Source organism: Mus musculus, chromosome 5 (assembly GCF_000001635.26).
Source record: "Mus musculus strain C57BL/6J chromosome 5, GRCm38.p6 C57BL/6J".
Lineage (NCBI taxonomy): Eukaryota > Metazoa > Chordata > Mammalia > Rodentia > Muridae > Mus > Mus musculus.
Window position 1 is genome coordinate 32,917,888 of NC_000071.6, and position 20,495 is coordinate 32,938,382.

General features: G+C 43.8%; 1 protein-coding gene across 23 annotated transcripts in view; it reads left to right on the forward strand.

The window, feature by feature from the left end:
- Depdc5 (DEP domain containing 5) overlaps positions 1-20,495 on the forward strand; it is a 130,588-nt gene that overhangs the window by 54,242 nt on the left and 55,851 nt on the right. For 16 of the 23 annotated variants that reach the window (XM_006503983.4, XM_006503980.3, XM_030254553.1 and 13 more), the window contains 7 exons: positions 38-258; positions 6,275-6,478; positions 9,003-9,138; positions 9,958-10,052; positions 16,063-16,128; positions 19,634-19,817; positions 20,258-20,418. In XM_006503983.4, the coding sequence (XP_006504046.1) occupies positions 38-258; positions 6,275-6,478; positions 9,003-9,138; positions 9,958-10,052; positions 16,063-16,128; positions 19,634-19,817; positions 20,258-20,418 (1,067 nt within the window). The remainder of the gene's footprint in view (positions 1-37; positions 259-6,274; positions 6,479-9,002; positions 9,139-9,957; positions 10,053-16,062; positions 16,129-19,633; positions 19,818-20,257; positions 20,419-20,495) is intronic. The other 7 variants (XM_030254550.1, XM_006503984.3, XM_006503987.3 and 4 more) reach the window with 2 other exon arrangements.

A 20,495-nucleotide genomic window follows, 5' to 3' on the forward strand; every position in this document is an offset into this window, starting at 1 on the left:
TCCTTTTCACGGTGGTAATTTGTCTCTTGCATGTCAGGTCTGTGAGAGAACAGGAGAATCACAGTCGCAAAAGTGCAAGCTCCTGTGATGTCTCATCCAGCCCTTCCCTGCCAAGCCGTGCACTGCCCACTGAGGAAGTGAGGAGCCAGGCTTCTGATGACAGCTCCCTGGGCAAGAGCACCAACATCCTGATGATCCCTAACCCCCACCTGCACCAGTATGAAGTCAGCAGCTCACTGGGCTACACCAGCACCCGAGGTCAGAGTGCTGAAGCAAACAGAGCTGGCGCGGGGTGGGGGTGAGGGTGTCTGGGGACTGTTTCTTTGCAGGGGTGAGGGGTGAGAGTGGCAGGAAGTGATGGGCATGGGGCATACATCTCATATTTTAGTTGTTGCCATGCCAGCAGTGAGTATAGATCATATTAGGTGTTGCGTGTGTATTGTACTATTTATGTTGTAACCTTTTGCGCATTATCTACATTTACAGTGCTGTCTTACTTAGGCCTAGGGTCAAAGGGGTTATTTTCTCATTTCCATTTGTGCCATACTAAAAATAACTGCGTCTTCTGTAACTGACTGCGCATAATTATGCTTGTTCTTTGCAGTAGTGGAGATTAAACTCAGGGGAAGGACCACAGCGCTGAGTTACATCCTAGGTCTTGCATTATCTTTTTTCTTTCTTTTTCATTTTGGCACAGTGTCTCACTAAGTTCCCCAGGTTGGACTTGAGATCTCTTTATAGGCTAAATAGTCCTTGGGCCTGCCATCCTCCTCCCTCAGCCTTCAGAGTTAGCTGAGTTTATAGACCTTGTCACCAAGGCCCAGTTCATATTAAAACCATGGGTTTCTGTATTCATACAATACACACACACACACACACACACACACACACACACACACAGGGGCTGGAGAGATGGCTCATCATTTAAGAAAAAGTGTTGCTCTTGCAGAGGATCCAGATTTGATACCCTGTACCCACATGATGGCTCACAAGCTCATCTATGACTCCAGTTCCAAGGGGATTCAATATCCTATTCTGACCTGAAGGCACTAAGCATGCATGTGGTGCCTAGACATACATGTAAACAAAACACCTTTACATACATACAAAAAAAAAAAAAAGCTTATGGGTTGGAGAGATGGCTCAGTGGTTAAGAGCACTGACTGCTCTTCCAAAGGTCCTGAATTCAAATCCCAGCAACCACATGGTAGCTCATAACCATCTGTAATGAGATCTGACACCCTCTTCTGGTGCATCTGAAGACAGCTACAGTGTACTTAAATATAATAATAAATAATAATTTATAATAATAAATCTTTAAAAATATAAATAAATAAAGGACAGCATTTAATTGGGGCTGGCTTACAGGTTCAGAGGTTCAGTCATTGTCATCAAGGTGGGAGCATGGCAGTATCCAGGCAGGCAAGTCACAGTCAAAGCTGAGAGTTCTATATCTTCATCCAAAGGCTGCTGGTGGAAGACTGACTTTCAGGCAACTAGGGTGAGGATCTTATGCCCACACCCACAGTGACACACCTACTCCAACCAGGTCACACCTATTCCAAAAAGGCCACACCTCCAGATGGTGCCACTCCCTGATCCAAGGATATACAAGCCATCACAAGTACACTATAGCTGACTTCAGACGCACCAGAAGAGGGCGTCAGATCTCATTACAGATGATTGTGAGCTACCATGTGGTTGCTGGGATTTGAACTCAGGACCTTTGGAAGAGCAGTCAGTGCTCTTAAATTCTGAGCCATCTCCCCAGCCCCAGACTTTTTATTCTTTTTTTTTTTTTTTTTTTTTTTAAAGATTTATTTATTTATTATGTGTAAGTACACTGTAGCTGTCTTCAGACACTCCAGAAGAGGGAGTCAGATCTTGTTACAGATGGTTGTGAGCCACCATGTGGTTGCTGGGATTTGAACTCCGGACCTTCGGAAGAGCAGTCGGGTGCTCCTACCCACTGAGCCATCTCACCAGCCCCCAGACTTTTTATTCTTATCATTACTTCCTAGAAAATAATACTTACATGGTATTTACATTGTATTAGTTGTTATAATTAATCTAGAATTACTTGAAGTAGGTTAAATACAAGATTCTCCTATATAAAGCATTTAATATTTACAGTTGGGCAGATTGAATGATTCTTTTTTTTAATTAGATGTTTTCTTCATACATTTCAAATGCTATCCCAAAAGTCCCCTATAACTTCCCCCCGCCCTGCTCCCCTACCCACCCACTCCTGCTTCTTGGCCCTGGCATTCCCCTGTACTGGGGTATATAAAGTTTGCAAGACCAAGGGGCCTCTCTTCCCAATGATGGCCAACTAGGCCATCTTCTGCTACATACGCAGCTAGAGACACAAGCTCTGGGGGTACTGATTAGTTCATATTATTGTTCCACCTATAGGGTTGCAGACCCCTTCAGCTCCTTAGGTACTTTCTCTAGCTCATCCATTGGGGGCCCTGTGATCCATCCTGTAGATGACTGTGAGCATCCACTTCTGTATTTGCCAGGCACTGGCATAGCCTCACAAGAGACAGCTATATCAGGGTCCTTTCAGCAAAATCTTGCTGGCATATGCAATAGTGTCTGTATTTGGTGGCTGATTATGGGATGGATTCCCAGGGTGGGGCAACTCTGGATGGTCCATCCTTTCGTCTTAGCTCCAAACTTTGTCTCTGTAACCCCTTCCATGGATATTTTATTCCCTATTCTAGGGAGGAATGAAATATCCACGCGTTGTTCTTCCTTCTTGATTTTCTTGTGTTTTGAAAATTGTATCTTGGATATTCTAGGTTTCTGGGCTAATATCCACTTATCAGTGAGTGCATATCAAGTGACTTCTTTTGTGATTGGGTTACCTCACTCAGGATGATACATCCATTTGCCTAAGGAGAAATTATTCTTAGAACCAGTCTCTCACAAATACACAGCCATGCCATATATTCTCACACATGCTCTCTCTCTCTGATTTTATTTTATTTTTTTAAAGATTTATTTATTATTATACATTAGTACACTGTAGCTGTCTTCAGATGCACCAGAAGATGGTGTCAGATCTCATTATGGGTGGTTGTGAGCCACCATGTGGTTGCTGGGATTTGAACTCAGGACCTTCGGAAGAGCAGTCAGTGCTCTTATCCACTGAGCCATCTCGCCAGCCCTCTCTCTGATTTTATTATGCTTAATCTTTATTTTATTTTTAGCAGCTAGAGACACGAGCTCTGGGGTTACTGATTAGTTCATATTGTTGTTCCACCTATAGGGTTGCAGACCCCTTCAGCTCCTTAGGTACTTTCTCTAGCTCCTCCATTGGAGGAGCCAAATGAGTTGGTTTAGCTGGGCGTGGTGCATACCTTTAATCCCTTCACTGGGGTTGCAAAGACCGGCAGATCTCTGCGTTCAAGGCCAGCATGTGAGTTTCAGGACAACTGAAGCCTCACAGTGATATACTGTGAAACTCGGTTTTAAAAAAAAAAGGTTGACTTAATTCATGGTGAGAGAGACTTCATAGTACAACAGAGATGAAACAGCGGTCTAGCCTGACTCCAGGCTGGGTTCCCTTTAAATTTACAGCTGAGCCAATGATCATACTCCTTTGATCCCAGCACTCAAGAGGCAGAGGTAGGTGGAGGTTGGGGTTTGAGTCCAGCCTGGTCCAGGGCTACACAGAGAAACTGTGCCTTGAACCCCCATCCCCCACCCCCAAATTCACAATTAAGGTATGAATAGCTGAATTAAAGGAGAACTAGCCATTGTATAAAGTTTATTACAATGTACAGCAGGTTCCAGAATAACACTTTGTTGTAGCTATTAGTGGGAAAAGGTGTTATGGCAGGAAATCTAGATGTTTACATAGGAATGGAGTGGGTCACTGTCATCTCAGGTGTGAGAAGAGCTTGCTTTTGCCAGATTACTTAGTTGCACCTGAGCCCAGCCAGGACCCTTCCCCATGGCCTTGGCTGTTAGCTCCCGAGTTGCTTCGGCTCGCCTTTCTTTCCTCTTGAAAGCCTGTCTTCCACATCTGTCTCCTTGGTCTTGAGCTGTTTCGGGAACTTCCTTTTTACTGCTGCTGAGACCTGACATGGTGCCGCCAGTCACTTCAGAGTTTAATTTTATCTCTGTGGGTATGTGTTTGTAGAGGCCAGGGATGGGATACCCTTGGGCTGGAATTACAGGCATTTGTGAGTTGCCTGACTTGGGTGCTAGGAACCAAATGTGGGTCCTGCGCAAGAGCAGCAGTGCTGTTCATGTCTCCTTCTCTGCTTTGTTAATCTGTGTCAGACACCAGGGCTCACAGGGCTCCTCCTCCTGTATCCTAGCTTGTCTCTCCTGCTGTAACTACAGCTGTAGTTTATAGGCTCCTCTGACTTAAAAAAAAAAAAACAAAACCAAGTATGGCACGGTGGCATACACCTTAAATTACAGCAGAGTCAAATGGATCTATGTGAGTTCAGGGCCAGTCTGGCCTACATAGTGAATTTCATGCTAGTTAGGGTTCCAAAGTTGAGGCCCTGTCTCAAAAAGACAAACAAATAAACAAAAAAGCCCTTTTATTCTTAAAACAAGTAAGAATTCATGGGAAATATCAAAAGGCATATAGGAAGGTTGTTGAACCATGTTCTCTTCCCAGTGGTAACATTGTATTTGAAGTGTACATGTGTATGTAGTGCAGCCTCTAAAACCAGAAACTTGACATTGGTAAAATTCACAGAGCTTATTTGCTTATGCTGCACTCATATGCTTTGTGTGTTTTTATCATGTAAAGATTCATCTTTCCTCAGCTGCTATTAAAACACAACAGGGAGCCGGGTGTGGTGACACTCCTTCAATCCCAGCACTCCAGAGACAGAGGCAGTTAGATCTCTTAGTTTTAGGCTAGCCTAGTCTACAAAGCAAGTCCCAGGGCAGCCAGAGCTGCCATACAGAGAAACCCTGTCTCGAAAAACAAAGAAACAAGAAAGACAGAACAGTTGTGAGGCCAGGCCTGGTGGCACAGGTCCATAGCACAGCTCCTGGGGAGGCTGAGGCGGGAGGGTCACAAGTTCAGTGCCTGTCTAGACTGCATGTGGTTCAAGCCCAGCCTGAGCAACGAGGAAACATTCTCTCAAAAAGTAAAAAATTAAAAAGTGGGGGTGTTTGGGAATGCAGTCCAGTGGGAGAGTGTTCGCCATGCATGCAGAAGTCTGAGTCACACTGAGTTCCTAGTACACCGAGAAGAACTACAGAGCAGTGCTGTTACTGTCCTCCCTCCTGCAAGCATGCAGAGCCATCCCCTGCTCTCCATTGTCCTCTATAATTTCATTACTTAAGGATATGTGGGTGGGAGGCACATCTGTCCTGATTGTGTGTACAGCCTAAGGAGTGCTGTATACTCACAGTTGTCCCTTGCAGTGGAAGGAGCCCTAACAGGCAGGTAGGCTGGACAGACAGCAGACCATTATCAAGTCAGGAGAACATCCAGCAGAGCACAGAGGGGACCTTTCTCTGCCACAGAGCCAAGGCCACACCAAGCTAGGACAGTAGGACACATGACATAAACATGCTTGCATCGGAAACAAGGGAGGGACTCCTCATCTGAGTCCCAGTTCAACTGCGGATTTGCCAATTAAATGTGTATGTCGTACTGAGATTGCTTTGATAGAGGACATCACTGTGCAGTCTGACCAGTCTTTTAATTAGCCTCAACAAATAATACATTAAGAGAGAAAGAAAAGAAGGAAGGATGAAAGAAAAACAGCCAGATAGTGTTTGTGACCAGACTTGTTCATCAAACCCGTTTGATTTTTCCAGGCAGGGCCGCACAGAACAATCTTGCTGGCCTGTAGCTCACTATTTAGATCTGGCTGGCCTTCAACTCAGAAGTCTGCCTGTCTCTGCTGTGACTATAGGTGTGTGCTGTTACGCCTGACTTAAACATTTATTTGTATTGTTTTGCCCACATAGAGAATATATTCACTCCATTCCCAAGGGAGATAACTCAACTTCTGTCATTATTCATTGCATCCAGCCCAGTGTTCACAGTCCCCTAGCAAGATAGGAGAATCCATTAGGGTTATGTGTGTCTTCACTGGGACAGGTCTTCAGAATACATGAAAAATAAGCAAACCTAAACATATTTTATTTCTTTTATCATTTCACAGTTTTACTCGTTTCTCTTACTTGTGAGATTTATGATGTCCTAGGTTTTTGCTAGCCTTAGACATCTACTAAAGTCTGATTTTGTTGTGGCTTTGTGTTTGTTCAACTCCATGCCTGCCAGCAGATGTCCTGGAGAACATGATAGAACCCCCACAGAGGGACTCCAGTGCACCAGGAAGGTTCCATGTGGGTAGTGCAGAGTCCATGCTCCATGTCCGACCTGGAGGATACACGCCTCAGAGAGCGCTGATTAACCCCTTCGCCCCCTCGAGGATGCCCATGAAGCTCACCTCCAACAGAAGGCGCTGGATGCACACTTTTCCTGTAGGTAAGATGGCTGCTCAGGTCAGAGCCTTGGCCTGTGGGTTCCTAGCTCTGGTCCTTAGCACTAGTCACCCCTGTGACTTTAGTCAAGTGCTTCAGCTTCTGTGACCCTCTTGGTTCCACCAGTGAGATGGACATGCCAGCTGGGCTTCTCACAGCGGGGTCTTTGAACACACACTTGAGGACAAGCTTTGTAACTGACCATCCATGTGAACCTAAGGGCTTTGCTTGTATGTTTGCTTGAAAGACCTGGGCTCTCCTGGCCCTCATTTTCACCCCTTACTTCTCTAAGCCCCACTTATGTTACTCTGTCATTTCTTAGGGGCTTCCGACAGGTGGATAAAAATAATTATTTTTACTTCAATTTTTTTGTTTTGTTTTGTTTTGGTTTGGTTTTGGTTTTGGTTTTTGGTTTTTCGAGACAGGGTTTCTCTGTATAGCCCTGGCTGTCCTGGAACTCACTTTGTAGACCAGGCTGGCCTTGAACTCAGAAATCCGCCTGCCTCTGCCTCCCAAGTGCTGGGATTAAAGGCATGCGCCACCACCGCCCGGCCACTATATTTTATAGCCAATCTTTTTACTCTATTCTGGCCTCAAGAAGATGACAGTAAGCATTTTTAAAGCTGTAGTTAAAATTAAACTTCAGCTTAATGGACTTGTGCTGGGCTAGGAAAGAACAGATATGCTAGGCTCCATTTTGTGTTGTGTTGTGTTTGTTTGTTTGTTTAATGGGAACCATCTTGCTGAACTGTTAGAAGTGTTATTTTCTTTTACACTTGATTTTACTGTTAAATGAAAATGAAATAAATCTGGTTTACTTGGCTGTAAGTGGAGGACATTCCAATCCTGCTTTGTCCCTTATCACTGCTAAAATCACACAAGTTGCTTCTGGTGTCTTTTGCTTTCTTTTCTGTCATTAATACTAGAGTCTGAGACATTGCTCTGTTTCTCACTTTTCTATTTTCTTTTGCTTCTTATTTATTTTGAGGCAGAGTCTCATGCAGCCCAGACTAGTGTTGAACTTTGCGTGTAATGGAGGATGACCTTGAACTTAAGATCATCACCGCCAGGCCACCTCATGTGATGCAGGGGATCAAGTCCTGTGCTTCCTGCTTCCTGCGTACTAGGCCAGAACTGTCTCAATTAAGTGACATCTCCAGCCCCCAGGCTGAGATCCTTGTCTCTGTCTCTGTCTGTCTCTTCCCTCCTCTGCATACATGTGGATATGTATGTGTGTGTGTGTGTGTGTGTGCATTCACATACAAGTGTTCATACATGTGAAGGTCATAGTGGCCTCTGTTGCTCTTAGCTTAGGAGACAGGCTCTCTTATTGAAGCTGGAGTTCATTGTTGGGCTAGACTAGCTTCCAAATAAGCCCCCAGAATTCTCCTGCTCTGTCTTCCTAGCATGGGGTTACAGGTACATAGTGCACACCTCATTCATGCTGGGGGCCTGAACTCAGGTCCTCACATTCGCTTGGCAAGCGTTTTATTTGATTGAGCCATCTCCCCAGAGAACTTTCTACCATGACCTCCATTCATCTCTTTGTGTTTTTCCTACCTCACCCTTCATGACCACATTACTAAAAAAAAAAAAAAAAAAAAAACTAGCCAAAAAACCAAAAACCCCTCGTCTCCAGACTGTTGACTTGTTTATCCTCTTGTACACATGACCCACTAGTAACTAAGACCCTTCTTTCTTCACCAGGCCGCCCAAACCTTCTTTTCCCTTCTTAACTCAATTTCTTGATCTCCACACTTTTTACTTCTTTCACATTTGGGGTTTCATAGCTAGTTCTTCTCCCCAGATGAATCTTTCTTCAACCTTACTAACCCTTTGTAACCTTATTTATCCTCTAAGTTGTGTATTTCCAGGAAGTGCCTTTTACTAGACGTGACTAATTCTGACCTCTCTTGTTGTATCTTTTTTGTGCTTAAGCACCATTGATTCCTAGAGTCACACTTTTACTTTTTGGTTTGCTTTTGTTGTTGCTGATTATGTGAGTGTTGTATGTATGCCAGTGCGCACTTGCGCTTTGTTTGTTTGTTTTTTGAGACAGGGTCTCTCTGTGTAACCCTGGCTGTCCTGGAATTCACTCTGTAGACCAGGCTGACCTTAAAGTCAGAGATCCACCTGCTTCTGCCTTTGAAGTGCTGGTAAAGGGGTGTGCTAAAGGTGTAGACCACCATGCCTGACTTGTTTTTTTTTTTTTTTTTTACTTTCCTCCTCTTGTCATCTTTTGATCCTTCTATACTTGGCTGTTTCTGTATGGCATCTCCATAGTATTGATGAAACTGATGGTCCCAAATGTTCTTAACACACTGGACATGATGAAGCATGGGGCCTGTTTGGAGAAAGAGTCCTTCCTCTGTGGGAGCCTGATAGTTCCTTGTCTAATGTTCCTCTTGCTGGGCTCTTTTGTCAGATCTCTCCCATAGCTCAACAGCTGGGAAGAAGGAAGAGTATGTTTTTGTGTGGAGCCTGAGCTGTCGGGGGGCATAACATTCAGTGGTTCTTTGTCTGCCTAGGCCCATCTGGAGAGGCCATCCAGATCCATCATCAGACCCGGCAAAACATGGCAGAGCTGCAGGGCAGCAGGCAGAGGGACCCTACCCACTCCTCTGCAGAGCTGTTGGAGTTGGCATACCATGAAGCTGCCGGGAGGTGAGGTTTGCACAGTGCTGAACAGACAGCTGATGAAATGGCACATTGTGACTTAGAGCACACTCGGTCAGGACCCTCCTTTGTCAGCCAGTGTCAGTCCCATCCCTGGGTACAAGCCATCTGCCTGGCATTTTGCCTGTAATATTACCAAGGCCCTGCTTAGGTATATTTTGAGCTTACATTTTGTAAACTTCCTAGTTTTCTTCCAAACCTTGGTCAAAGGCGAAAATGAGCTATCTATTTTTTTATCTCAGGGTTAGCCTATAGAATGCTGGGACAGGAGATTCAGCCTTAGACAGCCTTCCTTTACTTGGCATGTTGGTTTTTTAACAAAATATTTTATAAAGCCTCTGAAGAGTCAGTGTAGGAAGAAAGACACTTAAGCCTTGATGAACATATTGGTCCTAAATTGCTTTGGGAACCACTTTGCAAAGAGCAGCCTTCTTGGTCCCTTCCTTAGACATTGGACATCTTCTTTGCTGGGGGTGTTCATGGGAGATCTGGATGGTGTGTGGCCCTTTTCACCAGGTTTACTGTGGTATATCCTTTCAGGCATTTTATATCTTTCCTTTGTTATTAAGCGGGCAGAAAGGGTCTAGCATGGTGGTAGGTAAGCAACCAGGGAGAGTGTTCAAGGCTGACACAGAAGTGAAGCACTACTACATGATTGAGGTGTGGATCCTAAGTGTTGCTTCTTTTTCATTAGCGTTTCCAATCCCATATGCCCTCTCCCATACACTAGGATACAGGGTGAACAGGAAAAAAAAAAGTGATGATCTACATTAATTAATCCAGGTGGCCTGGCTTTGTTCTCTGCAGGCACAGCACTTCCCGCCAGCCTGGTGACAGCATGTCCTTGAACTTCAGTGGAACGGAAGAGCTTTCTGTCAGCCTGCTTAGCAACAGCAGTACAGGTAACTCATCTAAGAAGAGGTGGGATGCTCCAAGCAGCCTCACATCTAGAAGAGACACAAAGGCCAGAAAAGCAGGACCATGTCTATTTTGGGGATCTTTTCAGCCACATGTCGTGGTGACCTATTTAGAAGCACTGCTGTATAATGCATGGGATTATAAATGGGCTGCACATTACATTTTTAGCTGAGAACATGTTGGTCAAGACATATTTATCATCGCTTTGTCAGGGAGTCCTGGCTGAGGGCTTGTGAGGTGTTGAGGGCAGCACCAGAGTCCGAGTAGGAGTAGTCTGTACCCTCAGAAAAACAAGCCCACAGGGGAACATTGTGATCTCTGTTATATCATCACAGAATAAAAAGAAGCCTGTGGGTGGTAGCATACACCTTTTCAATTCCAGCACTCCAGAGGCAGAGACAGGCAGAGCTCTGTGAGTTTGAGGTTAGCCTGGTCTACATAGTGAGTTCTAGGCCAGCCAATCCTATATAATAAAATACTGTCTCAAGAGAAAGAGGGTGGAGGGAGGCCATGTGGTTATGCTGAAAAGTAAGTGTGCATCTCAGGCTTGAGGGGTGGAGATTGGCTTGGTGGAAAGTTATAAGGAACAGATTCTTCTTTTTTACTCTTTCTGACACTTTTATTATCCAGTAATCCCAGGGAGGCATGTATTACTAAGTACAGTACATGGACAGTTGATGCCTAGATATGCAGAGGTACTAAACTAACCTCTCAAAGCAGCCTGGCACCCTCATTTGAGCATTCTAGTCAGCGTGTCAGGGAACATGAGTTTGGAAAGCTACCTTTTCTGCAAAGCGGGTATTGTACAAGATGAGTGTGGGAAGATTTAAACAACAGGATGGCTGCTTCATCATGTCTGTGTCCTATAAAATGGCGTGTATTTCTAGAACTTGGCTTAAGGTTTATGGAAGTAGGGGCTGGAAAGATGGCTCAGCAGTTAAGAGCAACAGTTGCTCTTCCAGAGGACCCAGGTTCAATTCCCAGCACCCACATGACAGCTCACATCTGTCTGTAACTCCAGTTCCAGGGGTTCTGTAAATTAAAAAGAAAATAGAAAAGGATTTGGAAAGTAAAGCTGTGTAAAGGGGGCCAGTGATATTGTTTTTAGTCACTGGTGGGTTAATCCAGCCATGTTCCTATAGCCCAAGTATAAGTGCTTACATCGACAGTAAGAGATCCCCAAATGGTTTTAGTCGCCTTCTATTCATTCATTTTAAATGAGAAACAAGTAAAAGTTTGTTTGGTACTGTGGAAATAGTTTCAGTCATATATTCAGGGTGCTTAAATGGCTGCAAGATTTTCTTAAGTGCCTGCAGAATGTCACAAAGGCAGCGATTCTATCACTTGGCTGAAGTAGGAAGCCAGATTTTAGGAACCAGTTTGAGTTTTCCTGGCTTTGGGGTAGAAGGTTACTAAGGAGGGCTGATCTGGGTTTCTGGACCATTCTTTGAGCTAGCTAGACTAGTGATTAGAAGCAGGAAGAATTAATTGAACCCAGATGGTAGCAGCCAGCACCAGGATCTACTCAGAAGAGCCCAGTACCATGGAGTATTGCTGAGATACCACATGGTTCCCTCTATGTAGCTTTTGGAATCTTAAGTTTCCTGTTGAGAACAGAGTGAGCTTTAAAAGGGTCTTGGTTTGAAGATGGGTGTGCAAGATCTTTACGTGATATTGTCATAGCCTCTAAGCCGAGAGTTTCCTGGCACCCTTTGTCATCACAATCCACACTATTCTCTTGAGGCAAGGTCTTTCTCTGAACCTAGAGGTAGACTTGCAGCCAGAAAGCCCCCTCAAGTCTCCTATCACTGTTCCCTACAGCATGGTTCTTATAGGCACAACACTAACAAGTGTGGCTTCCAGGAATTTGAACTCCGTCCTCTTGCTCGGACACTACAAGCTCTTACCTGTTGCACTGTCTCCCCAGGTATGGTTTGCTTCCTTAATTCGCAAAACTATACCTCTTTCAGAAGTGTTTAAACTTCTATTTACAGGAATCAGAAATTATAAAGATATCAGTTCTCATATCCTCAGTGGCCTTTGACTTGTATCTCCTTTGGGATTCTTTTTGAGGCAGTTCCCTTATGTGATAACAAGGATGAGAGAAAGCCCTCTCACTAGGATTTGGACTGTAAATCATTCAGATGTAGTGTGGTTTTCACATCTCTACTAAATTAGAATATGTAGATAATGCAATGTGTTGTGACTGACAGGCAGCTTCAGGGATATGGGTACAGTTCAGTACTAGACCACTTGTATAACATGCACAAAGCCCTGGCTTTGATCCCAGGCCCAGGGGTGGGGGTTAGGCAAGGTGCTCAGGAGTGGCAGTGGAAGTGTCACTAGAGGAGCAGAGGAAGCTGCAGCAGAGTGTTGCAGAGCTTCTGCCTTAGGTTGTACTAGCAGGCTGTTAAAATCAACTTCTGGAACAGTGCAAGACTATATAGAGTTCTAAAGGAAATCGTTATATGATCCGAGATACTTTATTAATTTGATGTAATGTGACATTTTGTTTCTTGTTAAAGTATTACATGAAACAAAACAAACAAATCCCATCCATCTAGATCCGTGTCCCCACAGCATTATGAGGGTCAAAAGTAGGCTGGGTTTGGTAAGGACAGAACTTAGAATTCTTGTTCTGGAGCTAAACTCCAGATAAACTGCATTCCGAATGCCTTTAATCCCAGCACTTGGAAGGCAGAGGCAGGCAGATCCCTGAGTTCAAGGCCAGCCTGCTCTACAGACTGAGTTCCAGGACCTCCAGGGCCACATAGAGAAACCCTGTCTTGAAAAACAAAACAATCCTTGTTTTGTTACAGAATACATTGAAAAACATAGCTAATAAACATTTCACTTATTAAAAACAAGAGAAAAATCAAGAAAACCAGTTCTGTGACCCTACCTCTGCCTCCTTTGGCTTGAAGCTTCTGCCGTCTGCAGGTACCCAAGTGTGACTCAGACTTCCTGCATCTGGACCTGATTCATGCATGAGTCATGCCTCTCAGAATACTGTCTCTGTGGGTTCCCTTTTGGCTCTGCAGGAGTTTGTTTTGAGCAGGGTTGTGAGACCTTGTAGCTGTATTGTTCACTTCTCTATGCTGTTAGCAGCGTAAAGGCAGTTAGTGGGTCTTGGTAGATAGATTTCTATCCTTCTGCCTTTTTACTGGTATTGGAGAGACTGAAGCTAGGACCTTACATAACTAAGCACTTACCTACCTAGTTATGTATCAAGAACCTATTTAAACAACAAACAGGATTGAAATACTGCTCAGTTGGTGGAGTGCTGGGTCCAGGGTCCCATGCCTGTCCTACATGAAAAGCTGGGATTGGTGGAAGTAGATGCCAACAGAAAATGAACTCAGTGGCATCTTTGGAGGCTACATATCTTATAATGTCATAAATGTCATGTCGGTCAGGGCTTTTAAAACATTTTCCTTATTGTGTTTATATATATGTGTGTTTCTTTTACTGTATAGATCCTTTGTGTATATATTATTGCTTCCAGTGTTTTTATGGGATCCCTGATAGTGTGAACAAGTAGTCTAGGATCTCTATCTGTTTCTTGTGCCTTTTTAAAGGCTCTTTTCCTGTTTTGTTCTATTCTTATGTATTAGTTTTTGTTTATATTATATCTTATTATTATTCCTTAGAAGCATGTTTGCTTTCTAATGAGAGACAAAAGGAAATGGATCCGGATGAGAGGGGAGGTAGGAAGGAACCAGGAGAAGTAGAGGGAGGGAAAACAATAATTATGATAGTATGTGAGGAAAAATAGATCTTTTGTTTGCTTGTTTTGAGACAGGGTTTCTCTGTGTGGCTCTGGCAGCCCCAGAATTCACTGTGTAGACCAGTCTGGCCTTGAACTCAAAATCCACCTGCCTCTGTCCACTGAGTGCTAGGATTAAAGGCGTGCACCACCATCCCCTGCTTTGGTTTGAATTGCTTTGCTTTGCTTTTTTCTAAATATTTATTTATTTATTTATTTATTTATTTATTTATTCTATTCATGTGAGTACATCGTAGCTGTCTTCAGGCATACCAGAAGAGGGCATCAGATCCTATCACAGATGGTTGTGAGCCACCATGTGGTTGCTGGGATTTGAACTCAGGACCTCTTAACCACTGAGCCATCTCTCTAGCCCCCCCCCAGCTTTTATTTTCAATAAGAGGAAGAAAAATCCAAGTAGAAGAAAAGGAAGGGAGGGATGGGGAGAGGGAAGAGGAAGAAAGGAAGGGAAAGAAGCTGGGCTTAGGGAGTTACAGAGTTGGCTCAGCAGGTAGGAGCTCTTGGTGCTTTATAGAGGTTGTGATTCCCATATGGTGGCTTGCAACCATCTGTAACTCAAGTTCCAGTTGTCTGATGCTCTCTTCTGACTTCTGTGGGCACCAGGCATGAATATGGTGCACAAACATACATGTAGGCAAAACTGTTTGTAAAATTGAATAAGCAGAGAAACTGGGCTCAGCCCTGGGAGAGAGGAAGGAGGTCTGCAAATTCAGGACCATTCTCTGCTGCCGGCGAGCGTGAGGTCAGCACGGGACACAAGAGACCCTGCCTGGCAATAACAGACAAAACAGGCGCAAACGCATCTCACTGTTTAATTTGCTGTTTCCTAAGTGGACACTGGTGTGGAATCTATTTTTAAATGTGCTCGTTTGCCTTCTGTGTGTGGTGTTGAAGGGTCTATTTAAATATTTTGTTCATTTATTTATTGGGTTGTTAATTTTCTTCCTCTTGAGTTTTGAGAGATCTCTTTATATTCCAGATGCAAGTCCTTTTTCCAGATTATGTGATTTTTCAAGTGCTTTCTCCTGTGTTATTGCTTTTTTTTTCTCTAAAGATTCACAAAGAATTTATAAATACATGTTATAGTTGAGAGGGATTCCAGTGACACAGAGGTATATGGAGTAAAAGGTTGAAACTCTGGGGCTGGAGCAAGGCTCAGCAGCTGAGTCTGTGATGCTCTTGCAGAGGACCTGGGTCCTGTTCCTCATCCCCACACAACAGCTCCCAGTGTCTGAGAGGATCTGATGTCCTCCTCTAGCCGCCATGTGCTTCAGGCACACACAAGATGCACATGTATATGAGCAGGTACTCACACACATAAAAACAAATAATCCTAAAACAAAGTCCTGCGTTTTACTTACATCCTCCCTTGAGCTTTCTGTGTGGAGGCAGCTCATGTTGGTTATGTTTTGAGGCCCTTTCCAATATTCCTCTTTATAGTCTGCTTTTTTATTAAATAGTTATGTTTTCTAAGTGACATTTGGTTGTGTGTGTTTTTTAAATTAGCTATGTCCTTTCATATTTAAGTTTCATTTTAAATCTTTTTCAGACTAATTATATTTAGGTAGAATTTTTTGTTAGTCTGTTAAGTGTAGTAAATTTTTATGTCTTATGTTATATTCTTTTTTTTTAATTTCACATATATGGGTACACTGTCGCTGTCTTCAGACACACTGGAGGACAACATCGGATCCCATTACAGATGGTTGTGAGCCACCATGTGGTTGCTGAGAATCAAACTCAGGACCTCTGGACGAGCAGTCAGTGCTCTTAACTGCTGAGCCATGTCTCTAGCATGTGTTATATTTTTAAAAGCTATGATTTGGGAAAGAGTTACAGAAGTTCAGGTTAAACAAGTGCACAATATTTAATTAGGTTATTTTATCTTTGCTAAAAATTAATTGGTTAAAATGACTTTAAAATGTGTCAATTTCCTTAAAATAAGTAGCAGTTTGCTTTGCAGAAAAAGCTTATCAGACAAAAAGAATGGTTTTGATAACATTGAAGTTCTGGTTCATTCCTAAATTCTAAGTTGTTCATATTTTTCTGTGGCTGATTCTTTTGGGCCATTTGAAATACCCATTTCATAATTGGCACTTGGTTTGTGTTTGTATTTTTAACTTTATTTTGAGCTTTTTCAACCACAAGTATAAGAACTTTTTTGTCGAGTAACTTTGACTCACACAAGCCACCTTTTCTTTCTCTAGGTGTGAATCCTAGGACCCAGAACAAGGACTCCCTAGAGGACAGTGTTTCTACCTCTCCAGACCCAAGTAAGAAGGGCTGACGGACTAGTGAGAGGGCAGGCGATGGGGACTGTGGACTGTGGAGTAGTGAGGGCAGGAGCAAGCCCTGTGGGAAGACAGTCGTCCAGAAAGCCACGTTCTCTGTCAGGAAGCTGATATGTGAGGGACTCTTGAGTCTCTCTGATGCCAAGTGAGAGAAGTGGGCGGAATGACCTGCTCCAGGATGTGTAATTCAGGACACACGGCAAGGAGTAGACTTCCCCAGAAGACCCTCTCGCCGGGCAGAAGCCAACCTTAGCTCTTAGACCTAATACTAGCTCTGGGAGAAAAATCAGAAAGAAATAACGGCTATAACTAGAGTCCTTCAGATACACTTATAGTTGAAAACATTTGACTAGGTCACATTTGTCTATTAAATAGCTGAGCAGTTAGAGAGAACCTTTACTAGAATACGGGGAACCGTTTACCACTGCACTGCTTTATTCTGTGTGGCTGTGGCTGTGTAGCTCTGGGTCTTTTTGACTCCATTGATGTTTAATGAACTGAATCCTTTTACAATTTTTCATGTCCCTATTGCTCACTTTTTTAAGTCAAAAAATATTTATTTTACACATTTGTGTGGTTGCACACATAAGCCATAGCATATGCACATGGAGGCTAGAAGACACCCATGGGAGCTGGCTCTCTGCTGCTGCTGGGTGGATCCAGGGATCAAGCACAGGTTATCGGCTTCAGTGGAAAGTACCTCATGCCATTGAGCTATCATGCCAGCCCCAAAGCTTGTTCTTTTTTCTCTCTTTTAGTTTTTTTAAAGATTTATTTGTACTGTGTGTATGAGTACACTGTACTTGTCTTCAGACACCAGAAGAGGGCGCCAGGTCTCATTGTGGGTGGTTGTGAGCCACCATGTGGTTGCCAGGAATTGAACTCAGGAACACTAGAAGAGCAGTCAGTGCTCTTAACAGATGAGCCATCTCTCCAGCCTTCTTTTATTCTTTCTTTTTAAAAATTGTTTGTTTTTGTTTTTTGTTTTTTGTTTTTACTATTTTGTTTGTATGGGTGTTTTGTCTGCATGTGTATGTCTGTGTGCCACATGCATGCCTGATGTTTGAGGAGGTGGTGAGCCCCCACATGGGTGCTGAGAATCAAACCCTGGCCCTTTGCAAGAACAAGTGTTCTTCTTAACCACAGAGCCAACTCTCTACCATCCCCCCTTTGTTTGTTTGTTTTAATTTTATTAAGCTTAGTGTGGTAACACAGGGCTTTAATCCCAGCACTTGGGAAGCCTGGTGTAAGTAGGAGTTCCAGGCCAGCTAGGGCTACATAGTAAGATACTGTCTCAAAACAAAACAACAACAACAAAAAAAAACACAGAAAATGTGAAGTTATTTTTAATTATATCATCAAACATATGATTATATTTGGGTTTTAGTAATTATTTTTATTAGTAACCATTTGTATAGTTTCCAGGTTTGTTTTGTTTTTTAAGCTAGGGTTTCTCAGTATAACTGGTTATGAACTTGTATTAACCATCCTGTCTCTGCTTTCCCAGTGCTGGGACTACAGACATATGCTATCATGCCCAGCAGAAATCACTGCTGCGAGACTCAGAAAGGTAGTGAGGGCTGGTGTGTCCAAGACAACATAAAGAGGTAGCTGGCTTTCATTTCTCACTACCTCACAGTGGCTTGACTACGACTCTTCTGGTTTTATCCAGGAAGTAGGGATAAGCACAGCTTCTTATTTGTCATGTGGGGAAGTTGGGGTGCAATTTCTGCTGTTTGGGGGTGTATTTTGAATTTTGAGGTACTAATGACTCTGTGAGCCCTGCATAGAGTTAGGCCTATGCCCAGTGGTGGTCTTCCCCAGGGCCTAAGGCACTCTGTCCCTGTACTTAGCACACACGCCTTTTTCATCCATGGGAGAGTGATGTGAGGCTGACGGAGCCCTGGGGAAATACACTGTGTTGTAAGCTCCTTACTGCTCATACACTGCATTTACAGTGTACACTGTGAAACTGTCCCACTCAGTACTCTTGGGTGTGGAGGGGTTGTTGTTACTGCCCTTGTTTGTTTCCTTTTATAGATTTTATAAAAGTCTGCACTTAAAAGATCTTAAAGGCTGGGCAGTGGTGGGGCAGTGGTGGCACATGCCTTTAATCCCAGCCCTTGGGAGGCAGAGACAGGCGGATTTCTGAGTTCAAGGCCAGCCTGGTCTATAGAGTAAGTTCCAGAACAGCAAGGGCTATACAGAGAAACCCTGTCTCGAAAAACCAAAAAAAAATAAAAAATTTAAAAAATAAATCTTAAAGATTGAGTCAGTTTTACATAGAGAGATAGCTACCTGTCTATTTTCATCATTCAAGTGAAACACTTGAGGGGGAAACATTTATTCAAAAGTGGTTTAGAGCCTGGTGTGTAGCACACACTGTACCCCAGCCTTCTGGAAGCTCCAAGAGAAGGATTACAAGTTCAAGGTTAACCTGGGATGCATAGCAAGCCTCTGAGAGAGAGGAGGAAGGAGGAGAGAGAGATTACTGTGGTGCTGGCTCTGGCAAGCGCTCACCAACTGCATCCCACGGCGGTGGATGGCATCATGATTAGAAAGCCGGAGAGAGCTCGTGCAGTAAGTTGTAGCTAGAGCAGAGTAGGGCAAGGACTGTCCGAGCTGCCTCTAGTTCACTGTTAAAGCGTCCATATTTCTCATATTTCCACCAGTGCATGAATCTAGTGGAACAAACCACATAGAGCGGCCTTTGTACTTTAACTCAGTGGTCTTAAATCCAAGCCAGACTTGTGTCTGTATCATTTCTGGTTTTCACAGTAGAGCACCTTGCTGGCATCTTGTGAGTAGAGTCCAGTGTTGCTCTTCAGCATCTCTCATTGTCCAGCACAGCCTCCTATAACAGACTAGCCTGGTCCAAAATGTCAGGAGTTAGTTACCAGTGTTGAAAACCTGCTTTATCTAGGGAGCAGATGTCAAACTCGTGTCTCCTAAATTCCAGCCTTGTAACTGTCCCAGACGTCCTCCTTTGGTTTCCCCTCCTATCCTGAATCTATTACTTGTGATTCTGAAAGTGTTCCTGTTTCTGCTGCTATTTGCTATTTTGCTCCCAATTAGGCTGAGCTTTCTTCCTTTTCTACCCAGACACTCTGCAGCCCTCGAAAGGAGAAGCTCTACCCTGAGCCTCTCTTCTGTCCTCAGAATGTTAATTTGCTTTGATATATAACCCTGCCTGCCCTGCAGTAACCTCACTGGCATTTCAGCTCTAGCTCATGATCAGCAGAAAATGAAAAATAAGCGGCTGTGAATCCCATTTGCATGATGGGATTGGATAAGCATGTGTTGCGTTATCTAACAAACTCTGTTTCTCTCTCTTTCTCCCTCCCCCATCCCCTTCCCTCTGCTCCCTCTCTATCCTGGCAATTTCGATCACCTTTTACCATGAACTTCACACCCACCCTCTCCCTTCCTCCCATACCCAAACCTGCCGTGGTGACCACATATACCTTTTCCCCGTTATGCGAGGCAGTTCTGACACTGTCTGCTCCCCCTGTAGTGCCAGGCTTCTGTTGCACAGTTGGAGTGGATTGGAAGTCTCTTACTACTCCTGCATGCCTTCCCCTCACCACTGACTACTTCCCGGACCGTCAGGGCCTGCAGAATGACTACACAGAGGGCTGCTATGATCTCCTCCCAGAAGCAGACATGGACAGGTCAGTGCCTGGAACAAAAGCAGCCAGCTTTGTTTGTGAGGGTTATGGGTATATTGGAACACATGCGTAGAGAGAAGAACACTGAGGTTTGAAGCCTTTCGTGTCCTCCTTTAGTATTTGGGAAATCTGATGGTGCAAGAACTGCAAGTTTCTCTCAGTGTTGACATGAGCAGTTTGTCTTCCTGGATAACGTATTTGCTAAGGAAGTTGTTTTGGGCACACTACATCTGATTGTATTTTCTAAGGTTATTCTTTTTTTCTGTCTTCTTTCTCTACCTTGTTAAACTGATCATTTCTCCTAAAGCTGGTGTATAGGTTAGGGATTTTATGAGTTGCTGTAGAGTGATAATCTGGGATGAAACAAGAGAAGAGGCGCAGTGACTGTTTGTATCACTGCCCAAGGTCAAGCATGCTCACACACTCGCTCATTTCTTTTCCAGGAGGGATGAGGAGGGTGTTCAAATGACAGCCCAGCAAGTGTTTGAAGAGTTCATCTGCCAGCGTCTCATGCAGGGTTACCAAATCATAGTACAGCCAAAGACCCAGAAACCCAACACCACAGTCCCACCCCCATTGAGCAGTAGCCCACTCTATAGCAGAGGTAAGTGATTCTCCTAAAATTATACTCTTTTCTTCTAAATCCTGAGAGTAGGTTTTCTTTCGTTTGATTATTGTCTT